The 19,231-nt window shown below is 42.9% G+C and overlaps 1 protein-coding gene across 1 annotated transcript in view; it reads right to left on the minus strand.

Moving 5' to 3' along the window:
* Positions 1-19,231, minus strand: part of cbx8.L (chromobox 8 L homeolog) — a 73,905-nt gene that overhangs the window by 34,427 nt on the left and 20,247 nt on the right. The window contains exon 2 of the mRNA NM_001091270.1: positions 18,134-18,177. Coding sequence (NP_001084739.1) covers positions 18,134-18,177 — 44 coding nt within the window. The remainder of the gene's footprint in view (positions 1-18,133; positions 18,178-19,231) is intronic.

Below are 19,231 nucleotides of genomic sequence, written 5' to 3' on the forward strand. Positions count from 1 at the left end.
CAGAGATTGCAAGGAAATCCTGGTAAGACTGTTCCATTTATTAAAGGGGTGGTTTCCCAAGGTAACCGGGACAAAAGCTCTGATATGACTTTGGGAATGAGTACTGGAGCCAAAGATAGGGTGGCCACCAGTCAGGGTCAAGAGGCCTCTGACAGAGATAAAAGGGGGTTACAATGCTGGAGGTGTAGAGAGTTTGGCCATTTCTCTGCTAACTGCCCCCTAACGTCAGAGCCTATGGATTGTAGTTGGGGGAAACAAGAATCCCTGTATGCTCTGCCAGCATGTCTGGCCTCTCTACAAGAAGAGACTGGTAAACAGTTTTGCCCAGTAGTCATAGAAGGACACCGGGTGACCGCTCTCCTGGATTCGGGGAGTTTGGTAACATTAGTTCACGCTAGTTTGGTGGATAATGTTGACTCTACCCACCCACGGGTCGGGGTAGTGTGCATTCATGGGGACACTAAAGACTACCCAACTGCTTTGGTTCTGTTTGAAACTCAGTCGGGAACTGTAAAGTATCAAGTGGGGGTTGTAAAAACCTTAATGCATGCTGTTATATTGGGAAGAGATTTTTCCTTGTTCTGGCAACTGTGGGGTGGGGAGAGTAATTCTGAAAAGGGTTCCTCATGCACGGCAGAGGAAACATGCTTGTCCCCAGAACCCTTTACACACCCTGAGAATGATGATAAAGTAGGGGTGACCCCTGATGTTCCCTCACCCCTAGAAGTGTTGGCAGGACTTGAAGAGGGGGTAGAGGAAGGTGACATGGTACCTGATTTAGAGGTCTCCAAAGAGAACTTTGGAACTGCCCAAATGAGGGACCCCACTCTGAGCCATGCTAGAGAAAATATAAAAGTTATAAATGGGGAACCTCAATGTCCAGGGGCAGAAACAGTGTTTCCCCACATGGCCCTGAACCAGGATCTGTTATATCATGTGAGCAAAATAAGGGGTGAAATTATAGAACAGCTGGTGGTACCCCAGCAATATAGAAAGGTGGTATTAGATATTAGAGATGTCGCGAACTGTTCGCCGGCGAACTTGTTCGCGCGAACATCGGGTGTTCGCGCTCGCCGGAAGTTCGCGAACGTCGCGCGACGTTCGCCATTTTGGGTTCGCCATTGTTGGCGCTTTTTTTTGCCCTCTCACCCCAGACCAGCAGGTACATGGCAGCCAATCAGGAAGCTCTCCCCTGGACCACTCCCCTTCCCTATAAAAACCGAAGCCCTGCAGCGTTTTTTCACTCTGCCTGTGTGTGCTGAAGAGATAGTGTAGGGAGAGAGCTGCTGCCTGTTAGTGATTTCAGGGACAGTTGAAAGTTTGCTGGCTAGTAATCGTTTTGATACTGCTCTGTTATTGGAGGGACAGAAGTCTGCAGGGGTTTGAGGGACATTTAAGCTTAGGTAGCTTTGCTGGCTAGTAATCTACCTTCTACTGCAGTGCTCTGTATGTAGCTGCAGTGGGCAGCTGTCCTGCTTCTGATCTCATCTGCTGACTGCTGCAATAACAGTAGTCCTTGTAAGGACTGCTTTTATTTATTTTTTTGTTGTTTTACTACTACTACTACTACTACTATAAGAGCCCAGTGCTATTAGTCTAGCAGTGTTGGGGAGTGGGACTGGTGTGCTAATCTGCTGCTCCTAGTAGTTCAGCAGCACCAACTTTAATTTTTTTTTTTAATATTCATTTTTTTTTTATTTTACTTTTTTTTATTTTACTACCGCTGTAGTAGTGTATAAGTTGACCTTTTAGGCATTATTTGCCCTGTAGGCATTATTTGCACACTGTTTTCTTCAACCCGCCATCTAGCTGTGTGACCTTGTTCACATTCTGTCTAAATATCCATAATATTACCGTCTCCAGAAAAAACACCGGAGTGACTTTTTTCAAGCAGCCATAATATATTTTACGTAATCCGTATCCACCGCTGTAGTAGTGTATACGTTGACCTTGTAGGCATTATTTGCACAGTGTTTTCTTCAACCCGCCATCTAGCTGTGTGAGCTTGTTCACATTTTGTCTAAATATTGATAATATTATCGTCTCTAGAAAAACCACTTGAGTTACTTTTTTTCAAGCAGCATTCATATATTTTACGTAATCCGTATCCACCGCTGTAGTAGTGTATACGTTGACCTTGTAGGCATTATTTGCACACTGTTTTCTTCAACCCGCCATCTAGCTGTGTGACCTTGTTCACATTCTGTCTAAATATCCATAATATTACCGTCTCCAGAAAAAACACCGGAGTGACTTTTTTCAAGCAGCCATAATATATTTTACGTAATCCGTATCCACCGCTGTAGTAGTGTATACGTTGACCTTGTAGGCATTATTTGCACAGTGTTTTCTTCAACCCGCCATCTAGCTGTGTGAGCTTGTTCACATTTTGTCTAAATATTGATAATATTATCGTCTCTAGAAAAACCACTTGAGTTACTTTTTTTCAAGCAGCATTCATATATTTTACGTAATCCGTATCCACCGCTGTAGTAGTGTATACGTTGACCTTGTAGGCATTATTTGCACACTGTTTTCTTCAACCCGCCATCTAGCTGTGTGACCTTGTTCACATTCTGTCTAAATATCCATAATATTACCGTCTCCAGAAAAAACACCGGAGTGACTTTTTTCAAGCAGCCATAATATATTTTACGTAATCCGTATCCACCGCTGTAGTAGTGTATACGTTGACCTTGTAGGCATTATTTGCACAGTGTTTTCTTCAACCCGCCATCTAGCTGTGTGAGCTTGTTCACATTTTGTCTAAATATTGATAATATTATCGTCTCTAGAAAAACCACTTGAGTTACTTTTTTTCAAGCAGCATTCATATATTTTACGTAATCCGTATCCACCGCTGTAGTAGTGTATACGTTGACCTTGTAGGCATTATTTGCACACTGTTTTCTTCAACCCGCCATCTAGCTGTGTGACCTTGTTCACATTCTGTCTAAATATCCATAATATTACCGTCTCCAGAAAAAACACCGGAGTGACTTTTTTCAAGCAGCCATAATATATTTTACGTAATCCGTATCCACCGCTGTAGTAGTGTATACGTTGACCTTGTAGGCATTATTTGCACACTGTTTTCTTCAACCCGCCATCTAGCTGTGTGAGCTTGTTCACATTTTGTCTAAATATTGATAATATTATCGTCTCTAGAAAAACCACTTGAGTTACTTTTTTTCAAGCAGCATTCATATATTTTACGTAATCCGTATCCACCGCTGTAGTAGTGTATACGTTGACCTTGTAGGCATTATTTGCACACTGTTTTCTTCAACCCGCCATCTAGCTGTGTGTATTATCGTTTCCAGAAAAACCAACTGAGTTTTTGTTGTTGTTGTTGTTTTTTTAAAAATAATGCCAGGCAAAGGCAGGCCGCCACGCAGAGGCCGTGCTGCTATGCAATCCTGTGGCCCTAGCAAATTGCCCAGTTTTAAAAAGCCAATGACCCTGAACTCCCAAAATGCTGAAGAGGTAGTTGACTGGCTTACACAGCACACCCCATCCTCTACCGTTTCTAACTTTACCACAACATCCTCCTCATCCTCCACTGCTATGGCCACCCCACGTAACACTTCCTCCACCACCGGTGCCCCTTCTTCACTGGGGTCAGAGGAGTTATTTTCCCATGAGTTTCTTGAACTGAGTAATGCGCAACCATTATTGCCAGAAGAAGATGAAGGAGATGAGGACCTTACACCAGATTTAATTCTGGCAGAGAACACGATAGAGATGGACATAATGAGTGATGAGGAGGAGGTCCCCGCTGCTGCTTCCTTCTGTGATGTGTCAGAAGAAATTGATGCATCTGAGGAGAATGATGATGAGGAGATTGATGTTTTGTGGGTGCCTAGTAGAAGAGAGCAAGAGGAGGGTAGTTCAGATGGAGAGACGGAGAGTCAGAGAGGCAGTAGGAGAATAAGACTTAGAAGAAGCAGGGAGGACAGCCCGCAGGGATCAGTAGGGCAACAACATGTATCGGCACCTGTGTTCAGCCGGCCAACGCACCCGCCATTGCCGCCAATGCCGCCAACTTCTACTGTTACCGCCAGATCGCACACTTCCAAAAAGTCAGCAGTGTGGGATTTTTTTAATGTGTGTGCCTCTGACAAAAGCATTGTAATTTGCAATGAGTGCAGTCAGAAACTGAGCCTTGGTAAGCCCAACAGCCACATAGGTACAACTTCTATGCGAAGGCACATGAGCGGCAAGCACAAAGCACTTTGGGAGCAACACCTCAAAGGCAACAGGCAAACTAAAAGCCACACTCCTTCTGGTCCAGCATCTTACTGCTCTACCTCTGCTCTCCTTGACCCGTCTGAACCACCCTCCACTCCGCCTTCCACCTTGACCACCTGTTCCCATTCCCAGTCATCTGCCACCAGCCAAGTTTCTGTGAAGGCCATGTTTGAGCGTAAGAAGCCAATGTCTGACTGTCACCCCCTTGCCCGGCGTCTGACAGCTGGCTTGTCTGCACTCTTAGCCCGCCAGCTTTTACCATACCAGCTGGTGGACTCTGAGGCCTTCCGCAAATTTGTAGCAATTGGGACACCGCAGTGGAAGGTACCCAGACGCAATTTTTTTTCTAAAAAGGGAATACCACACCTGTACCAACATGTGCAGAGCCAAGTTACCGCATCTCTGTCACTTAGTGTTGGGCCAAAGGTCCATATGACTACTGACGCATGGTCCTCCAAGCATGGTCAGGGCAGGTATGTCACCTACACTGCCCACTGGGTGAACTTGGTAATGGCTGGGAAGCAGGGAATGGGTAGCTCAACAACAACAGTGGAGTTGGTGTCACCGCCACGGATTGCACGCGGTTCTGCCACCACCTCTACTCCTCCATCGCTCTCTACCTCGTCTTCTTCTTCTTCTTACTCTGCTGCTGGGTCCTCCTTCTCCTCCTCCACACCTGTGCACCCCCAGCTCCCCCTAGGCTATTCGACGTGCCAGGTACGCCGTTGTCACGCTGTCTTGGGGATGACGTGCCTGGAAAGCAAAAACCATACCGGATCTGTACTCCTGTCATCTCTGCAGTCACAGGCCGATCGGTGGCTGACCCCACACCAACTGCAGATCGGAAAAGTGGTGTGTGACAATGGAAGCAATCTGTTGGCAGCGTTGAGACTAGGCAATTTAACACATGTGCCCTGCATGGCACATGTGTTAAATTTAATAGTCCAACGTTTTGTCTCCAAGTACCCAGGATTCCAGGACGTTCTCACCCAGTCCAGAAAGGTGTCGGCCCATTTCAGACGTTCCTACACAGCCATGGCACGCCTTGCTGACATTCAGCAGCGCTACAACATGCCAGTCAGGCGTTTGATTTCTGACAGCCAGACTCGCTGGAATTCAACGCTCCTTATGTTGGAACGTCTGCTGCAACAACAAAGGGCCGTCAACGAGTACCTTTTTGAACTGGGTGGTAGGACTGGATCTGCACAGCTGGGGATTTTTTTCCCCCGTTACTGGGTGCTTATGCGCGATGCCTGCAGGCTCATGCGACCTTTTGAAGAGGTGACAAATATGGTCAGTCGCACCGAAGGCACCATCAGCGACCTAATACCCTTCGCTTTATTCCTGGAGCGTGCCGTGCGACGAGTGACAGATGAGGCTGTAGACCAGCGTGACGAGGAGCTGGAAGCGCACGATTTCTGGTCGGAATCACCAGAACGAACCCAGGCACCTGCTGCAACGCAGGGAGAGGTGCCAGAAGTGGAGTCAGAGGAGGAAGGTGGCTTTGTGGAGGAGGAGGAGGAGGACCAACAGGAGCAGGCTTCCCAGGGGGCTAGTGGTGACCTTTTGGGGACCCCTGGTCTTGTACGTGGCTGGGGGGAGGAGACCGTGGATGATGCAGTCCTTGATAATGAGGAAGCGGAGATGGATAGCTCTGCATCCAACCTTGTGAGAATGGGGTCTTTCATGCTGTCATGCCTGTTGAAGGACCCCCGTATCAAGAGGCTTAAGGAGAAGGACCTGTACTGGGTCGCAACGCTACTAGACCCTCGGTACAAGCATAAAGTGTCAGAAATGTTACCAACATACCACAAGTCCGAAAAGATGCGGCATTTACAAACCAGCCTGCAAAACATGTTGTACAATGCTTTTAAGGGTGATGTCACTTCAGGAACTCATCAACATTCCAGGGGCAGAGGTGCCAGTAATCCTGCCACGAGCACACCTGCAAGGACAAAGCCCTTTGGCCAGTCTGTAACGTCAGACATGCAAATGTTTTTCTGTCCAAGGCAGCGCCACAACCCTTCTGGATCCACCCTCAAAGAACGCCTCGACCGGCAGGTAGCGGACTACCTGGCATTAACTGCAGATATCGACACTCTGAGGAGCGATGAACCCCTGGACTACTGGGTGCGCAGGCTCGATCTGTGGCCAGAGCTGTCACAATTTGCCATGAACCTCTTGTCTTGCCCAGCCTCAAGTGTGCTCTCAGAAAGGACCTTCAGTGCAGCAGGAGGGATTGTAACTGAGAAGAGAACTCGCCTAGGTCACAAAAGTGTCGATTACCTGACCTTTATTAAAATGAATGAGGGGTGGATCTCGGAGGGTTACTGCACGCCGGAAGACTTGTTCTGACTTCTATGCAGCTGTCCTTCTCTTCAAGCCTCATGACTCCACACACAGCTGTCCTTTAGCGTCCTCCTCCTCCCTCCGCCACCGTTACAAACTAGGGTGCAAACCCTACTGGTTTAATTTTTTCTGGCCTCTGTGCTTCAGTGGCTGCAACCAAAAAAACTGGGCAAACAATGTCTACAAGGTCAACGTATGGCAAAAAATGACTATTTTCAGCATTTATATGGCATATTTTTTCTGGCAACTGTGCTTCAGTGGCTGCGTCCAAAAAAATGCATATTTTCTGCATTTATATGGCATAATTTTTCTGGCCTCTGTGCTTCAGTGGCTGCAACCAAAAAAATGCATATTTTCAGCATTTATATGGCATAATTTTTCTGGCCTCTGTGCTTCAGTGGCTGCAACCAAAAAAATTTATATTTTCAGCATTTATATGGCATAATTTTTCTGGCAACTGTGCTTCAGTGGCTGCGACCAAAAAAATGCATATTTTCAGCATTTATATGGCATAATTTTTCTGGCCTCTGTGCTTCAGTGGCTGCAACCAAAAAAATTTATATTTTCAGCATTTATATGGCATAATTTTTCTGGCAACTGTGCTTCAGTGGCTGCGACCAAAAAAATGCATATTTTCTGCATTTATATGGCATAATTTTTCTGGCCTCTGTGCTTCAGTGGCTGCAACCAAAAAAATTTATATTTTCAGCATTTATATGGCATAATTTTTCTGGCCTCTGTGCTTCAGTGGCTGCAACCAAAAAAATGCATATTTTCAGCATTTATATGGCATAATTTTTCTGGCAACTGTGCTTCAGTGGCTGCGACCAAAAAAATGACTATTTTCAGCATTTATATGGCATATTTTTTCTGGCAACTGTGCTTCAGTGGCTGCGACCAAAAAAAACTGGGCAAACAATGCCTACAAGGTCAACGTATGGCAAAAAATGACTATTTTCAGCATTTATATGGCATATTTTTTCTGGCAACTGTGCTTCAGTGGCTGCAACCAAAAAAACTGGGCAAACAATGTCTACAAGGTCAACGTATGGCGAAAAATTACTATTTTCAGCATTTATATGGCATATTTTTTATGGCAACTGTGCTTCAGTGGCTGCGTCCAAAAAAACTGGGCAAACAATGCCTACAAGGTCAACGTATGGCAGTTGTTTAAAGAGAACAGTAGATTACTAGCCAGCAAAGCTACCTAAGCTAAAATGTCCCTCAAATCCCTGCAGACTTCTGTCCCTCCAATACAGAGCAGTATCAAGCAGATTACTAGCCAGCAAACTTACTATCATCTGTCCCTGAAATCACTAACAGCTCTCCCCCTACACTATCTCTTCCAAGCACACACAGGCAGATTTTTCAGATACATTTTTGCCCTTGATCCCCCTCTGGCATGCCACTGTCCAGGTCGTTGCACCCTTTAAACAACTTTAAAATCATTTTTCTGGCCAGAAATGTCTTTTCTAGATGTTAAAGTTCGCCTTCCCATTGAAGTCTATGGGGTTCGCGAACCGTTCGCGAACCGCTCGCATTTTTGCGCAAGTTCGCGAATATGTTCGCGAACTTTTTTTCCGACGTTCGCTACATCCCTATTAGATATGGCACATAGACATGTACTTGGCGGCCACCTGGGAGTCGATAAAACTACAGAATTCTTCAGAGGTTCTTTTGGCCTGGGGTGGTTGGAGATGTAAAGCGATATTGTAACTCCTGCCCAGAGTGTCAGTTAGCAGCACCAAGACCCCATTACAGAGGTCCCTTGGTTCCCCTTCCAATCGTTGAGGTCCCATTTGAGAGGGTTGCCATGGATTTGGTCGGTCCCCTGCCAAAATCCGCTAGAGGGCACCAACATATCCTTGTAATATTGGATTATGCAACCAGATATCCAGAAGCAGTACCTTTAATGAATACTTCAGCAAAATGTATAGCCAAAGAGCTGGTCCATTTGTTTTCTAGGGTGGGAATACCTAAAGAAATACTGACAGATCAAGGCACACCCTTTATGTCCAAAGTAACCAAAGAGTTATGTCGCCTCTTACGTATCAAACACTTACGTACCTCAGTGTACCACCCTCAAACTGATGGCTTGGTGGAAAGGTTTAATAAGACCCTGAAAGCCATGTTGAAAAAGGTGGTAGATAAAGATGGGAAAAATTGGGACTGCTTATTGCCGTTTTTGTTGTTCTCAATCAGGGAGGTGCCACAAGCTTCTACTGGGTTTGCACCATTTCAGTTACTCTATGGTAGACACCCCAGGGGTCTGCTAGATGTAGCTAAGGAAACTTGGGAACAGGAGGCTACCCCCTATAAAACAGTGGTAGAACACATTGCTCAAATGCAGGAGCGGATTACAACTGTGTTACCTATTGTAAAGGAGCACATGGCCCAAGCACAGGAGGCCCAAAGCAGGATCTATAATAGGTCTGCAAAAGTAAGGACCTTTAATCCTGGGGATAGAGTCTTGGTACTTATCCCCACAGTTGAAAGTAAGTTCCTGGCCAAGTGGCAGGGGCCTTACGAAATTATTGAAAAAGTTGGTGAGGTGAACTATAAGGTACGGCAACCTGATAAGAGAAAACAGGTGCAACTTTATCATGTGAATTTACTGAAGCCTTGGAGACCTCAGGAGGTCCTGGTATCAGAACCGGGCCCACTGGTCGATTCTGCTAGTCTCATTCCAGAAGTCAAAATAGCCGAAACTCTTTCAGTATCACAGAAACAAGAAGTGAAAGAATTCTTGATGATAAATAGGGATGTTTTCTCTGATCTTCCTGGAAGAACTAAGCTAATTGAACATGACGTGGTTACGGGACCTCAGGTAAATGTCAAGGTTAAGGCACGGAGACAGGCGGTCTCTGAGGAGGTAAGGAAAATGTTGGATCTAGGAGTAATTGAGGAGTCCCACAGTGATTGGTCTAGCCCAATTGTTTTGATCCCTAAACCTGATGGGACTCTAAGGTTTTGTAATGACTTCCGAAAACTGAATGAAGTCTCAAAGTTTGATGCCTATCCCATGCCTAGGGTGGATGAACTCATTGAAAGGCTAGGCCATGCGAGGTACCTCACAACTCTAGATCTCACAAAAGGGTATTGGCAGGTACCATTAGCAGAAGGGCCTAAGGAAAAGACAGCCTTTTCTACTCCTGAGGGTCTTTTCCAATACAATGTACTACCTTTTGGTTTACACGGGGCCCCAGCTACTTTTCAAAGACTAATGGACCGTATTCTTAAACCACATCATCCCTATGCCTCAGCCTATTTGGATGATGTGGTTATCTTCAGCTCTGATTGGGAGTCTCACTTACCAAAGGTACAGGCAGTGCTAGTCTCTATACGTGAGGCGGGGCTTACTGCAAACCCTAAAAAGTGTGCGGTTGGAATGGAAGAAGCCAAATACTTAGGTTATGTAATTGGGAGAGGTACAGTACAGCCTCAAATAAATAAAGTGGAGGCAATACAAAAGTGGCCCCAACCTGTCAAAAAGAAACAAGTCAGAGCCTTCCTTGGGATAGTAGGCTACTATCGTAGGTTTGTGCCTAACTTTGCTTCTATTGCAGCTCCCCTTACAGATCTTACTAAAGGGAAGAGCTCAGTAATGGTTAAGTGGTCAGCTGAGGCTGAAAAAGCTTTCATAGAATTTAAAAATTCCCTCTGTAGGCAACCAGTGTTAATAACACCAGTTTTTCAGAAAGAATTCATTGTGCAAACTGATGCCTCAGATGTGGGTTTGGGGGCTGTCCTCTCCCAAATGGTAAATGGTGAGGAACACCCAGTAGTGTACTTAAGCAGAAAGCTACTGAGAGTAGGTACTATATTGCAGAAAGGGAGTGCCTAGCCATTAAGTGGGCATTAGAGGCCCTCAAATACTATCTGCTGGGCCGAAAGTTTAGATTGGTCACAGATCATGCACCCCTTAGGTGGATGTCTGAAAATAAAGAAAAGAATGCTCGAGTCACCAGATGGTTCCTGGCCCTGCAAAACTTTAAGTTTACAGTGGAACATAGATTTGGAGCACTGCAAGGGAATGCCGATGCTCTCTCAAGGGTTCATTGCCAGGTGGCGCAGTATGCTCAGACCTACGGGCTGAAGCAGAGGGGGGGGATATGTGAACCAGTAACTGGAACACAGTGTGAAGGGAGATATATTTCCCCTAGGTTCATGTCTTACTCCCATATGTACAGCAGTTCTGAGTGGGTTAATTCTCCTAGAAAGTCTCACCTGGGGAATAATTAGCAGGCTAGATCAGCTAGCTGCAAGAGAGGGTTGGGGCTGAGAGTGAAAGCTTGAGACACACACTGAGTGTGGCCAGTGGAAGCGGCTGTTTATGTTTCCCCAAAGGGAAAGGACTTTTGCAAAGGTACTGTGACTCTGGGGAGTTGTACTGTTTGTGTTTCACCGGAAATCCCAGTAGGGGACCGGTAGTAGAGAGGGAAACTACTCTGTGTATTAGTTAGAGCCCAAGTGGGGCAAGGATTTTGTTTAGTTTTATTTTGTTTTATGCTGCTTTGCTCACAGAATCCTTATATGTGAACAATAAATGGACTTTACCCTGTTCAAGACCCGTCTGTTCGTATGATCCTGCTCACTATGTATATGTATGTATGTATGTATGTATGTATGTATGTATGTATGTATGTATGTATATATGTATATATATATATATATATATATATATATATATATATATATATATATATATATATATATATATATATATATAATCCAGTAAGTAGGACCCGCACTCGTTCATATTCAGTGAAATCAAAGTGTCTTTATTCACAGGTTCATTTTCCAACGTTTCGGTCCTCACTGGGACCTTTTTCATCCTTGAAAAAGGTCCCAGTGAGGACCGAAACGTTGGAAAATGAACCTGTGAATAAAGACACTTTGATTTTACTGAATATGAACAAGTGCGGGTCCTACTTACTGGATTGTATTACACTTTGACCAACGCACCACCATCGTTTGAAACAAATCCGGAAGGAGTGCGTTCACTGAACCGACAGAATATATATATATATATATGGTGCACGCAAAACAAGCTCAACTGCCTAGGTGCTGGTTATAATAAATCAATAATAGAGCAAAAAAAACCGCACTCACAGGACTTTCTGAAGGTGCAAAATCAAAAATGATGTTTATTTCAACGTTTCGGCTATTCACTTAAGCCGTCATCAGGAAGTGAAAATCACACAAACAAACACTCCATTTTAAAGCCTCACTTGGCGCCAAAAGCTACTATATGACGTCATAGGTAGGTGTGTCCAGTCCTTTAACCCCTTATGGAGTGTGTATCCCCACCACATCGCTTCAAACATAATGTGTATGTAAATTTCTGTGACATAGTGACAACCAGGGTCTATTAATCCGTAGCCCCAATGTGTGATAAGTGCGCTAAAACCAACACCACATACCATGATGTATACCCCACATCTGTGCTCATCTCGTTGTCACATATGTGGCCAGTGCGTGAACAAGACATCAGACCCACCGGAGGATATGCTTCGCTCATTCGCCTCTCTATCGCCATCAGCTGTTGCTTCCGCCATCACATCAACTGCCGGTCATGCCGGTTCCGCTTCCTACTGCGCCCGTTCTTGCTCGATCGGTACGTATCTCAGTGTCTATACTGAGCCTTCCCGTGTCAGCTGTGAACCTGGCTCCTCCTCTCACTCAGTGCTGCTAGCCAATGGGGAGCCCCACACCGCTTACAGCCGGTGACACTCCTCCTCTCGCTGCAGCATCTCTCCACCAGGTAAACAGATGTGTCACGCTGCTGCACGCAGCAGCGCTTTACTTCTTCCCTTCACGCTTCTCTGGTATCCACCCCAGGAGCATAGGTCACCAATTGGCACCCATGTGTCTAGAATGTAGGACCACCAATACGTGTAGGGGTATAGCGACCTTCAGGCATACTTTGAGGGAGCTAGGAGGGAGCTCGGGGGCAATCAGCCTACAGCAATGTGGGTTAGCAGTGTGCTGTACACCTATGCCAAGCTGTACAGCGGTACCTGGATATCTCATGGCAGACATGGGCAGCGTGATGCGAAGCACAGTGTTCGGCCGACCTTCCTATACACCCCACATATCCTCCTCTGTGGACCTGAAGAATATGAAAGAAAATTTAAAAACAATTAGAGCAAAATCCTAATCACAGTAATACCACAAGAAACATCAGCCAGCCAAGTCACATGGCTTGGCCCATATATTACATATGAATCACTATTGTATCTTAATGATACCCTCAGGTTATGTAGTCACTCAATATTTAAGGTCATTCACTGAAGTAGAGTTCATAGGGATACGGCATATTAAGAGACAGAGTCCAACAGTATATGTCCAGTGTCCCATGTCTGTTCGCCCTGATGTCAATAAAAGTCATAAAGCTCGATGTGCCTAACCTCCTCAGTAAAACTGGGCCATGGGGAGTGTTTCATTCAATCCTTTTGGTACTAGAGTGTCCAGCTTGAAGATCCACATCGATTCCTTGCGAAGGAGTAACAAATCTCTGTGGCCCCCTCTCCGTGGCTCTGGAACATGATCAATAATCATATGTCTGAATTGTGGTAATGTGTGATTGTATTCCAGCCAATGTTTGGCAACAGGTTGGTCCGCCTTTCCCGTAGTAAGGGCCGCTCTTATGGCACAACGATGGTTGTTCATACGATCACGGTAAGTCGTAGAAGCTTTGCCCACATAGTGCAGTCCACATGGGCACCAGGCCATGTAAACCACATGGTCCGTGGTGCAGGTGACCCTATGTTCAATCCTGAATTTTCTCCCGGTTCTTGGATGTGTGAATAATGGGCCCTGTAGCATCCCACTACACGTCAAGCAGTTGACACATTTGTAACAACCATTCTTTAATGGTTTGTTTAGCCACGAAGCACCCACCTTAGGTTTCACTGATATATCCTTCACCACCAAGTGATCACTGAGATTACGCCCCCTCCTATATGCCATCATAGGTTTCTTTTTGCCAAAGAAAGGTAGGCTAGCATCAGAATTCACAATTTCCCATCTGTTGTTAAGTGCTTCCTTCACCTGCGGGCTAGTCACTGTCCAATCTGTTACAAACACCAACTCAGGAGCTACAGGCTTTTTTGATCTATTTGCTGTTAAAAGCTCCTTTTGTGTTTTCTGTGTTGATCGTAGTCTTTGCTCTTTGATCAGGTCCCCTGGATAGCCTCTGGAGGCAAATTGGTCCGCAAGAGTAGAGAGTTGTAGTTCCGCCTGAGCTGGATCAGAGTTGTTTCTAATCACCCGTAGAAATTGGGAATATAGGACCCCTCGGGACATGTGTGGTGGGTGGTGTGATTGTGCCTGTATAAGGCTATTACGATCTGTGGGTTTTTTATATAAAGTAGTACCCAGTTTGTCACCTTGTTTAAAGATGGTAATATCCAAAAAATTAATCTGTTGCCTACCGACAGAAATATATATATATATATATATATATATATATATATATATATATATATATATATATATATATATATATATATATATATATATATATATATATACATACATACATACATACACACACACATATATATATATATATATATATATACATATATATATATATATATATATATATATACACACACATACACACACACACACATATATTTATACATATCAAGTTAATCACTTGATTTCAATTTTATTCACCGCATTTTATTTTATAAAAGCATTAACGTTTCGGTTCACGGTCTGGAGACTGTCAAAATGCATCACCATAATTAAAACTGACAGTTACACAATTTTAAAACCAAATAATCTCCACCTAATTCATGACATCACCAACAAGTGTGTTTCTTAATTAATCAGTTAATAAAATACTCAGTAAAGCTAATTATATAGCCACAGCAAAAGAAAACATTTGTAGCAAGTGGGGCAGGTAATATTAGATATAAATGTATATAGTTATGTACACAGAGCAACGCCCAAATTTTTATCGCTTATCCAAAAAACAACTAAAAGAACAGTATTCATTCATTCCCCTTAGGGACAATGTATCCAGTGTATTGATCCAAAAAGCTTCACGTTATAATAATAATTTGCAGGATCTATCACCTCCTCTCCTAGGCATCGGAACATGATCAATTGCCATATGTTTAAAAGTAGCTAAATGGTGCCCCGCCTCCAAAAAATGTTTAGCAACCGGTTTGGTGGTTGTTTTTCTTATCTCTATAAGCTACATTAATGGCTGATTTATGAGCATCAATTCGCAATCTCAACATCAAATCAGTTTTCCCCACATAAAATAATCCGTAAGGACAGGTGATTAAATATATAACGTGTGTGGTCGTGCACGTAATATGGTGACATATTTTATGTTGATGGCCTGAGTAGGGATGTACAAAGCTATTGCCTGGTGTCATACATCTACAGGACAAACACGTTGGACACTTATAGCATCCAGGTTTATTTGTGGGTAATCATGAAGTGATCGAACTTTGTTCTTTATAACAGTGTATAGGGTCTCCCAACACCAATAGGTCACGAAGGTTCTGACCCCTCCTATAGCCCACCATAGGTGGATCTGGGCACACTTGACTCAATACTTCATCCGCTTGTATAATTTTCCAATTGGCTTTAAGGGCATTGTTGATGGAGGAGGAGACATTGTTATACACGGTTGATAAGATCAAAGGATTCGTTACTTCTCTCTGTTTGTTGTGTTAAAACTCGGCTTCTAGCCTTAACCAATGCTTGATCTAGGGCCCTGCTTTTATAGCCCCATTGCAGAAATCTCGCTTTCATCTGAGTTAATTGTATTTCACACTTTATTTGATCTTAATTATTGAGCAATACTCTGCAAAACTAAGACAACGGGAGTGAATGCTTCAAAGCAGGGGCATGGCAACTAGATGCATGCAGTAAAGTGTTGTGATCCGTGTTTTTGCGGTATAGGGAGTATTGAACCTTATTATTATCCAAAATCAGATGTAAATCTAAAATTTCTAATGTTTGACAACACTTATCTGTGAATTTAATAGTTTCAGAAGCTAGGTTCAACTCCTCTACCATACCGCAAAAACCAGATTCATCGCCTCATCAAATCAAGTGTCATCGATAAAATAATATTTTGGGCATATTTAGAAAGAATGTTAGCCATTTCAAATTGATACATGAAGAGGTTAGCATATGAGGGCCCCATTGCGGTACCCGCAATTTGTTGATAAGAACTGTCCTTCAAATCTGAAATAATTTAAGGTGAGACACATTTGTAACAGGTCAATAACAAAACCAACTGGGGGTCCATCATAACCAACGTTTTCCCACAATAGATTTTTGAATTGCCTTGAGGCCTTCTTGGTGTGTGATGCTTGTATACAAGCTTACTACCTCAATGGTGGCCAGGATGTTAGGGTCATCACTTATCAACGTTAAATCTCTTATACACGGCAAAAAATGTGTAGTGTCACGTAAATATGAATATGTGGAGCAAACCAAAGGTTGAAGAATCTGATCACTATAAACACCCAGTGGATGCAGTAAACCCTCCCTAGCAGATACAATCGGCCTCCCTGGTGGGGAGGTCAAATTGTTATGTATCTTAGGGAGGGTGTACAAAATTGGACCGATAGGATGATCCTGTCTTAAAAAAATTAAATAAAGAATCAGTAATCCAACTATTGCTTTGCGCAGATTTCTGTACTTTATCAATCTTAGATTTAAAACGCCAGACAGGATCTGCATCCAATTTCATGTATACGTTAGCATCCACCAACTGAGATAGAATTTCCATGCGATAATCGATATAGTTCAACAAGACAATTCCGCTCCCTTTATCTGCAAAGCATATCACCAAAGTGGGATCATTACGTAACGTAGAAAGAGCTTCTATTTCAGCTCTAGATAGATTATTAAAATTGCTTGTTGAACTAGCACAAATGGAACCTATTTCATTATCCATAGCTTTTTTAAACAATTTTACTGCGGCATTCTGTGTTGGGGGACAAAAATCACTCTTCAGTCTCAATTTTTCACGGGTATCTACCCCAGTGCTCTCCTTAATGCCGAAGTGATCTTTTAAATGTTAGTTGTGCCTTTGATGGCATTGTTAATAAAATTCTTTTGTTTCTGCCAAGACCTGTGAGTGCGACTTCTTCTTACAGACAATACTTTTCTATTTTGTGGTCGACACCCAGGCAGAATATACGGAACTTTCGGTAGTGCCTGTAAATTGTCTATAATATATATATAATTCCCCAAAATCACAGCACTCACGATACGTAGATTTGCCTTGCCTGGGTGCACACCACGTTGTTCAACATGTAATCCTCCCAAAAAGCAGCCGCACTCACAGGGCTTGTCCAGAATATAAATGCTTTTATTTAGAAACTAACATTTCGGCTGTGACCGGGCAGCCTTACAACCTAGTAAGAGGGAATGAGTTAAGCACCATCTGCAAAATGGAACAGAAACACTACAATAGTTTATATAAACAAGCTGTTGTGTAGCAATGGTGGAAATTGAAAAAAAGGCTATATAGCACAAGTTAAATAGTGGATAACAGATACCACCATTATGTTCTACAGAACTTACCTGCTGTGTAACTGGAGTCTTTTTTGCTTTGAATGGCAGCCCCAATTGCACATTAGTGTTTCTGAAGCAAACACAGCAGTTTTACCAGTGCAGGGCAATACTGTATTATATTTATATTACTTTAAAACACTTTAATCGCCTCTTCTTCGGGGGCGACAAAAAATTAGTCGCCAGGCAACTAAATCTCCCCGAATCTGCCCGTGTCCTAAAGCCCTTAAAGGGATTGTTCACCTTTAAATGAACTTTTAATGTGATGTAGAGTGTGCTATTTGTGTGTCTTAATTTAAATGGTTTTTGAATTATTTAGCTTCTTCTTCAGCTGACTATAAAGCTAAGCAATAAAAAAAATCAATTAAACTGTAGCTTAACAGAGCAACAAGTTTTTGGCTGAATGAGGTCAGTGACCCCCATCTGAAAGCTGGAACGAGTTAGTAGAGAAAGGTAAATAATCAAAAGCCTATGAAAGATAAAAAAGCAGACCAATGGAAAATGGGAAACTAAAAAGACTTGATCAAACTAACTGCAGAGTTTAGAGGCACCCATGGGAAAAAAAATGAAAATCTGGCACCCCCCCCCCCTTGTGAATTCTATCTATAGCAGTATTCTAACAAGTTGACTCCTATTCTCAATGGCCTTTGTTACTGATGTCTATGAACATACCATTGTGTAACCAAATTTGTTTGATAAATGTCAGCTTTGAACAGTATTAATTTAATCATAAGTAAATTCGGATCTAATTGAACGGATTGGTAGAGTTGGAAGTATTGGCTGTATATATATTTGCTTTGCTAGCTAAAACGGTGCTGTCCAACAGTTTATGTATACTTGACCAATTATTAAGTATATTTTGAGGTCCAAATTCTATGTAATTATGTTGTGGTCATTAGAGTCCACAAGAGGTGAAAAGCCCTGTTCTACAATTTTAACCTGACCATAGTAAATAACATTTCATAACTAGACTTACTTTTGAGACCATCCCTTCCACTTCACCAGATACTCCATGCGTCCCTGCAAGAAGAAAGATAAAGATGTCTGACTATCTTAAGACAGAAAAGTATATTCCAAATTCCAAGAGCATGTGGTACAACAGTCTTCAGTTGTGTTAGACAAGCCCAAAACACGAGACCTGAGCAATTGACAGATACCATGCATTCCTGTGACACAAATCTGAAATTAACTTATCACAAGACGCAGACAGGTTTCTCATATTAAAGGCAAATGTCACAAGTGGAGATTGAGAGCTGCTTTTTACCTGAACTTCCAATGTATTCTGTCATATGATGCTAAAATGTGTTAATAATAAATGTAATTGCTTAGAGAAACCAAAACAGCTTAGAGAAACCAACACAGCTAACTCTCTCCGTCACACAAATGACATACAATCAACTGCCTTTACCATCTAAAAAGAAATAAGTCTCAAACCAAGTGTAATCACCAGTTCAGTAATGAGTAGGTTCTCACCAACCTCCATTGAAATTCAAATGTTCCAAAAAATGCTACTGATCGTACCTCAGAAAAGGAAAATGGAGAGAAAAAACCCAAGAAAAAATATATACAGTTAGGCCCATAAATCTTTGGACAGAGACAACTTTTTTCTAATTTTGGTTCTGTACATTACCACAATGAATTTTAAATGAAACAACTCAGATGCAGTTGAACTGCAGACTTTTAGCTTTAATTCAGTGGGTTGAACAAAAAGATTGCATAAAAATGTGAGGAACTAAAGGCTTTTTTAAACACAATCACATCATTTCACTGTGCATGTCCATGTTATTTCCGCTTTCGTCACTTCCTTCCATCATTTTGGTGCGGGCAAAGGTAGAAAAAAGTGCATTCACCCCAGAAAACCATATTTTTTCGGAAAGTACACATTCCCCCGAATCCAAATTGGGTACGTATGTCTTTCTACTCCAAAGCACCAACCCGCAAACCTTTCCTAAATTTGACGATTTCCAAAAATCAACTCAAAACTTGCACCCTGCAGCATCTTATTTCCCACAAACTATTAGGTATCAAGATAAATCACCCCAAATATGAAAGCCTGGGGTTCGCTGAACAGTTT

The sequence above is a fragment of the Xenopus laevis genome, chromosome 9_10L (assembly GCF_017654675.1).
Source record: "Xenopus laevis strain J_2021 chromosome 9_10L, Xenopus_laevis_v10.1, whole genome shotgun sequence".
In the NCBI taxonomy this organism is placed as follows: Eukaryota; Metazoa; Chordata; class Amphibia; order Anura; family Pipidae; genus Xenopus; species Xenopus laevis.